General features: G+C 43.8%; 1 protein-coding gene across 2 annotated transcripts in view; it reads right to left on the bottom strand.

Moving 5' to 3' along the window:
- Positions 1-527: 527 nt before the first annotated feature.
- Positions 528-7,774, bottom strand: part of Mfap3l (microfibril associated protein 3 like) — a 36,440-nt gene continuing 29,193 nt past the window's right edge. Inside the window, exon 4 of one of the 2 annotated variants that reach the window (XM_042700179.1) lies at positions 528-1,870. In XM_042700179.1, the coding sequence (XP_042556113.1) occupies positions 934-1,870 (937 nt within the window). In that variant the 3' untranslated portion in view covers positions 528-933. The remainder of the gene's footprint in view (positions 1,871-7,774) is intronic. The other variant, XM_042700171.1, reaches the window with a different exon arrangement.

The following is a 7,774-nucleotide window of genomic DNA, read 5'->3' as shown; positions in this document are numbered from 1 at the left end:
AATGATGTTACTTAAATGTAAACCATTCTTTTATAGGAGCACAGGGTGTACTTTCAAACTTTAATCCTTCCTCCACACCGTAGCTGAGTTCACCAAAAGGCTCTTAGAACTGGACAAGTAAACACATTTTTATTTGACTATTAAAGTGCTATTCTGGGGCAAAGGTTTTCTCAGTTTCACAACAGCAGCTTCAGTGGGGAACTTAAAAAAAACAACAAAAAAAGCAACAGTACTGTATGAAAATAGACCTGGAGAACGAAAAACAAAGCCAACACCAGAATCAAGGAGCACAGAAACTACTTCGGAACATTACAAATGACTTCTAGCTATCAGCCCTGGAACTGGGGGAGGCTGATACCAAAAAGCCTATGAGGTAAGTTTCTAAGGAAAACGAAGGATAAAAATGGCAAGGAAGATAAATCAGAAAGATCAATTAGTATTACTATCATAACAACTATCCCATTATAAAGGAACAGTGAAGCTAATTTAAACTGAGAAGAAAAGTGCAACAAACCCATGTACGTGCATTTGCTATGGTAACAGACCTATAATTTTTAAAAGGAAAAGCAATGCGGTGTGCATTGGACAGGGCTCTTGAACTCAGGATCTCTTACAGTAAGTGGACTTTGTGCCTAAAGGGCATCACCAATTAAGGGATTTGGCAGAGAATGGCCTCTAAAATTCAAATCACACGGACAGAGCCTTTCTGTCCGATATTATCAGTTCTGCACCCTGATGTTTCTCGCATCCTTTTCTACCGGGGAGATTCCAGTCATGTAAGCTGCACGCAGGTGTTTTCCCCTTGGAAAATGGCATCACTCCTACCTAAGGGATGAGAGTCTCCTGGTAAGGCTTAGCGGCAAGTGCGTACTAATCTGTATGACAAGGAGAGCTCCTGATTTTCTGGATATGCATAGCTTTTCGGAGTTGGTATTAGACATGGCTTTCATAAATAATGCAGGTGTTTTTGTCATCTGTCACTGCTGGCTCTGTTGTCTCCATCTGAGCTGGGGGCAGTCCTCGATCCAATACCTCCACTGGCGTGGGCTCTTCAGACGTGAGCTCAGTGGATGTGATGTCTGTGGAAGGCTCTCCAGTTTCTGGTGAACGTTCGGCCGATGCTTCCGTCTCCTCTTCATCTTTGCCCTCTAACTGTACCCCCTCTTGGTCATCCTCCACGTGATCTTTTTTGGCCTGGGGATGCACAGACACCTTGATGGCAATCTGCTGGGGCTGTTCGTGCAGTGATGAGGCATCTGAGTCGGCCGTGGGAGAGTCGCTTCGCTTCAGAGAGTTGGGGATGGTGTACACCTCATCCCTGTCTGTGGCCTCCTGGCCTTCTGGGGTGTGTCTCACAAAATTCTGCCCCTGCTCCTCCAGCCCAACCACTTCCATGATCTCCTCCATGATGGTCCTGCAGTTCATAATGAGAGGGGGAAGAGGTACACTCCTGGCAAGCTCTTCAATGTAACGGGCAAATTCCATGGTCTTGAACTGGGTCACTTTGGCAAGCTCTAGCGTTTTGGCTGAGGTGATGATGGGGATGCGTTTGGCGATCTCAAAGGCCTTTTGCAGCTTCTCTGCACCTTCTGTCCGAAAGAACTCGTTGATGGCTTTCTCGGTCTTCTTCAGGTGGCTGCTCATCATACACAGGCGGGTGATGTTGAGGATCATGACGATGGTGAAGGCCACGAGGCAGACGACCATGTAGTAGACACCCATGTCTCCCGAGGTGAAAATGACTCTCAGCGTTACTGTGTTGTTCACAGTACCATAGACATTAGAAGCCACGCACGTGTATTTACCTCGGTCAGAGAAAGACACCTTGGTGATGTTCAGGAGACCACCATCGATCATTTGCCATTTTCCTGTTGGAAGGGAAAGGACAGGACACACAGACCCATCAGTCAAAACTTACACAGCTTAAACAGCAGTGGGGACTATTTACCTCATCCCTTCCCTTGCTATGGGCCAGGGACATGCACCACATCATTTGGCCATGGCAATACCCTGTGGGGAAGTACTAATATGCCCCCCATTTATAGGAGGGGAAACAGGGACAGCCAAATGCTCTTCCCAAGGTCACCTGTTTGAAAGTAGTGAAACTAGAAGATGAATTTGTACTCTCAAAAGACTGTTCTCCTTATTCTTTATTTTCTTGTTTTCTGGCAGTGGGATCAAATGAAAAGTCTTATACAGGCCTGGCAAGAACCTACCGCTATGCTACATCCTCAGCTACAGGTTACCTTGCTAACCAACAAACCATATTGTGCAACTCCACATCCTAGTAGACACTGAGAGAAATAATCTGGAAAACACTGTGCTTTTAAGAAAGAACTTGTTAACTATATAACTAGGAACTTTTAACATAAGCTGGTGGCTCACGCCTGTCATCCTAACTACTCAAGAGATTGAGATCTGAGGATCAAGTTCAAAGCCAGTCTGGGATGAAAAGCCTATGAGACTTTTTTTTTGGTTGGTTGTGGGGCCTGAACTCTGGGCCTGCGCATTGTCCCTCAGCTCTTCAGCTCAAGGCTAGCACTCTACTACTTGAGCTACAGCGCCACTTCTGGCTTTTTCTGCTTAGGTGGTGCTGAGTAATCAAACCCAGGGCCTCATGCATGCAAAGCAAACACTCTACCACTGAGCCACCTTCCCAGCCCCTGAGAGACTCTTATCTACAAGCAACCACCAAAAACTGGAAGTGGAGCCATGGTTCCAGAAGTAGAGTACCAGCCTTGCCTTGTGTGAAAAAGCCAAAGTGAGTTTGTGAGGCTCTGAGTTCAAGGCCCACTACCAGAGTAGGTCTCTGATTTTCTAGCCCTCTTATAAGCATGACTAGTCAATACATTTTTATGAGGGTAACCTGCTTTCAGAACATAAAGCATTTTATTTATTAACTTTTTATGTAGTGTTTTGTGTTCCTCCCCTGTGTGTGTGTGTGTGTGTGTGTGTGTGTGTGTGTGTGTGTGTGTGTGTGTGTGTGTGTGTGTGTGTGAACATCTTTTATGGTCCTGAATAAAGGTCTCTATCCAATGAGCTTGAAATTAATTCCTGGGAAGCCCCTGGAAAACATGATCCTGGGTTTGGTGCCAGGGTGTTGCGTTGGAGTCAGAAATGAAAGCTTACTAGCTCTCAATACTGCTGTCCCTGGAAGAGGGAGAAGTAAGGCCTGGCATATTGGGACTTCTAAAAGCTCTCTCATTCCCTCAGCCAACCAGAGAAACCTCTCTTGAGAATGGGAACGATTTAATATGGAGTTCCCTTTTTATTCTATGGTGTATTTTATTTCTTCCCCTGGTGTTAGTGACTTTTATTTCTAATAAAAAGCCTAATGCTTACTCAAATCAGCAAATGTTAAAAAAAAATCTCAAGGACACGTAAGTGACCAGGTTTCAATGGACTATGGAACGAGGGAATAAGAGCTATGTTCATTCCTAACAGAGTAACAGTAACAGAATTTAAACTCAGGACTTTAAACTTGGTGTTCTACCACTACAGCTACACCTCCAGTCCTTTGTGCTTTAGGTTAGTTTTCAGATTAGGAGCTCATGCTTCTTGTCCAGGCAGGCATTGGGCCAAGATCTTCCTGAGCCCTGTTTCCCAAGCAGCTAGGTCTACAGGTGTAAGGCACAATGCCTGGCCCCAAGGACTAATGAGACTAGAGGGAATTAATGTAGTACCTTCCTGGGGCCATAGCTTCTCCCACTTGCTGGATGTGGTAAAACTGGCATGAAGCTTCCTCATAGATGAGTTTACATTACTTTGCCTTCTGAAAGACCATCTGTGAAGGGAAGTTCCTGGTATCCCAGAATAACCCTTTCCTAACAATTCAGCCTGTGTATTTTCCCTCAAGAGTAGAAAGCATTGGTTTGGAAAGACTAGTATTTTTCAGTGTCTTGAATGTGCATACACAGGCAGACAGCACCAAGCCTGTGGTGTATCCCTGTGCAGATGGGACCCAGCAAACCTTCTACCACTTCCATTCCCTGTGCATGAACTTCCATCCTTCAGCAGCAGATTTAGGGGAACATATAATAACGCAAGGTCAGGGAACTTGCTTGATCCACTTGTTTTCCTGTAATCTTCACATTTCATAAAGCAGACTATAGCAGGCATAGGAAAAAAAAAAATACCCCCATTGGTGGGAAACTTATTCTGTATGGAAGATACTGGATTTTAAAGACTTGGACTAGCCTTGCAGAAGTTTCTTTATCGTCCTTTATTTTATCTTTCTTCTTTTGTTGGAAATCACAGTAGGAACTAGGGTGAAGGTAGGATAGAAGGTGGGTTATTTGTATAAAGAATGATTCAGATCCATTTGTTTACTTCTTCCCCCGCCCCACCCTTTAAGTGGAGAAACTATCAATAAACACCAAGACAGAACATTACTATGTACTTGGCATAGAAGGAAAGCAGTACAGAATACTAAAGTATGAAGCAGGTACACACAGTGCTATTGCTGAGTGGTTTAAACTAGCTGTGTGGGAATGTCAATACAGCATTAGATTTTTGTGCAGCTGCATCATGTTAGTGCAAATAAAAACCTGAGGTCGTCAGTAGCTTATGCCAACTCAGTTTCATATGTAACAATTTGAGAAGCAATTAAAAAGAAAGGCAGATGGCTAGGCACTGGTGGCTCACCCCTGTAATCCTAGTTACTCAGGAGGCTGAGATGTGAGAATCATGCTTTGAAGCCAATCTGTGCAGGAAAATCTGTAAGACTCTTTAAGCTACCAAAAAAAAAAAAAAAAAAGCCAGAAGTGGAGCCGTGACTCAAGCCTGGAACATAAAAGCTCAGGGACAGTGCCCAGGCTCCGAGTTTAAGACCGGCACCAAAGAGGAAAAAAAAAAGAGAGAGAGAGGTGTATAACCATTACGCCTTGAACATAATACAAAAGGCTGCTTCCCTAGCATTCTTCCCATTGCTTCGCTTCTTTACTTCCTGTATCTTGCTCAGACTGTAGTACCCTCCTTCCCTTCTGCCGCCACTTCTTCCACAGCTGTCTTGTGAGGTGATACACATGAGGTGTTAGGCTAAAATACTGACACATGCATTATTGTAAGACAGAAGTGGCCCAGAAATTAGTCACAGTCTCCCCCAGAAACTCTAAGCACAAGTCAGGTGAACATCTCCCTCCCACATGTGACTACAAATGTTGTGGTGGCAACCTCTCTCTCCTCTGCAAAGAGAAAAGCTAACAGATGTTGTTTCTGAGCTGTGCTGCAGAGTGTGTGTGTGTGTGTGTGTGTGTGTGTGTGTGTGTGTGTGTGTTATGCTGCACAACAAAGCTGACATTTTAAGAAGGGCAACGATCTTTTAAATCCTGTTCACTCATTCAGTCAACAGATATCACTGAACAAATTGTCTGTGTTCCAGGCTCCATGCTTAGATGATGAGAATACAAAGATGAGTAAGAGCCAGTTTCTGACTTCAACAATCATCCAGTCCCCATAGGGAAATAGATTCCAAGAGACAGTTCCAGTCTTGCCTGACAAGTGCAATGGCATGCGAAGAGATGTGAGTGGGAAGAGGCACAGGGCTTCCTAGAAGAGGCCAGCCAGGTGGAGAAGGAGGGAAGAGGAAAGGAGTAAGGAGCAGGGTCTCTCAGGACCAGAAAAGGAGGGTAGAGTCAGGGAGCCCAGAAGCAAGACAGAACACAGTGTGACAAACCATGTATGAAACCAGGCAGGGCTTGGATGGAGACAAGGCTTGCTAGGAATGCAGAGCCAGACTACACGAGGCCCAATAGTGTGCAAAGACTTCATATCTTCTCTACAAGAGAATGGGAGCCCCTTGTGCATGAGGTACCACCTTTTTTACCTGACTGTTCTCAGGCAGCCTTGCCTTATTTAACATCGTAGGCCACAGGACCTTCCTACCTGCTTCCTCTCTGCGTGGCATGCTCTGCTTCTCTGAATACCCTGCTCAGACATCTCTTTACTCAGTTCAGACTCCACCCTGGTGTCTCACCTCCTTCCTAGAGAAAGCCTGACCCAAATGAGGCAGAGGAGAAAACTTGAAAGTCTGGAAGCAGATAAAGCTAACTGTAGACATTTTTAAAATAACACTGTGGCCTTATTGAGATGTGGCTGAGCATGAGAAAAGAATAAAAGGCGAATCTCTATTTTATGTGATATATACAAATAAGTCCCAAGCACCCTGAAGATGCAAGTATAAAATTAAAAGTACAGAATTAATAGAGGACATAAAAATAATTCTTACAAATCTCTGACAGGCAGGTTTCTCTAAGCTTTAAAAAAAATGGCAGAAGTTCTAAAGAACACTACTAATGGATTAGATTAAAATTATTTTTGTACTATACAATATATTAATTAGAAAAAAAATTACTCAGCTGGGTGTTGGTGGCCCATGCCTATAATCCTAGCTACTCAGAAAGCTGAGAGCTGGGAATCACAGTTCAAAGCCAGCCTGGGCAGGAAAGTCTGTGAGACTCTGATCTCCAGTTAATCACAGAAAAAGCCAGAAATGGCACTGTGACTCAAGTGGTAAAGTGCTAACCTCAAAAGGAGCCAGTGGCCAGGCTCAGCGTTCAAGCCAAATGACTGAAAAAAAAAGACTGGGAGAAAATTCAAATGCTTAATGACTATAAAATATAAAACTCCTATGAATTTAGCAAGCCAAGACAGAAACCCTAAAAAAAAAATGAAAACAGGACATGAACAGGTAACTCACCAAAACAAGAACTGCAAATGGTGTCAAAGTGTATAAAGTCATTATTGATAAACTGTAGTAAAATTAAAAGAGATAAGCTGTTCACCAGTGGCTTATGCCTGTATTACTAGCCACTTGGGAGGTTGATATTTGGGTTTATGGTTCCAAACTGGCCCAGGTGGAAAAAAAAAATCCAAAGGACTCATCTCCAAAATAGCCAGCAAAAAGCAGAGTTGGAGGCGTGGTTCAAATGGCAGAGTGCAAGCTGGGCACGCAAGCTAAGTAAGAGTGAGGCCCCGAGTTCATGCTCCAGTACTGTCAGAAATAGTTAACCACATACACATTTCATGAGATCAAAATAATATTTTAAAACATAACTTTCACCTTTCCAGACTGTCAAAATGAAGAGGGGCACTGCTGGCAATCATGTGTTGGGAATGTGTAGAAAGACCTACCCCATCTATTGCTGAGAGGGGTTAGGTTGCCAACCCAGTATGAAAGTCAATTGGGAAGCATCCATCAAAATTTAAACTGGATATAACCTACGACCTACTTTTAGACTTCTTGAAATTCATTAAATCAGTCAAGCCTAGACCATCTGGGAAAACATTAATGAATGCAACAAAATGAAGATAATTTAAAAAAATTTTCTTCTTCAGATGAATGTTTCCAGAGCTTTCCTTCCCTGCTAGCTGCCTCTAGGAGAAGCTGATACTTAGTCTGATTCCAGGAAGGCAATTGACCTGGCTCACTGTGCTCAGCATGGGGGCATGTGCAGGTAATGGTGTTAAACAGGACAGGGCCAACAATGAGAACAGCAGCATCCTAGGGCTACAGTTAATCCTGGAAACAGCAAGAAATGCTCTGGTACGGGGTGCCCGTGACTCGACATGAAGCCAACATATGGTACCATCTGAACTATCACTCACACAAACACCCTCTGACCAAATTATTCCTGAGGAGAAGTGAGCAGAATCAACACATCCAGGAACTGAAGAACCATAGGGAAAGCATGAACATTAACCCCCACAGGCTCTGCAATGACTGATTTTCCCCAAACTCCATGTTTACTGAAATTCTAACACTTCCCAGCTCTTC

Source organism: Dipodomys spectabilis, unplaced genomic scaffold (assembly GCF_019054845.1).
Source record: "Dipodomys spectabilis isolate Male_0828 unplaced genomic scaffold, ASM1905484v1 ptg000009l, whole genome shotgun sequence".
NCBI lineage: Eukaryota > Metazoa > Chordata > Mammalia > Rodentia > Heteromyidae > Dipodomys > Dipodomys spectabilis.
Note: the sequence above shows the minus strand (reverse complement) of the source record. Positions and strands in the feature narration are given on the sequence as shown.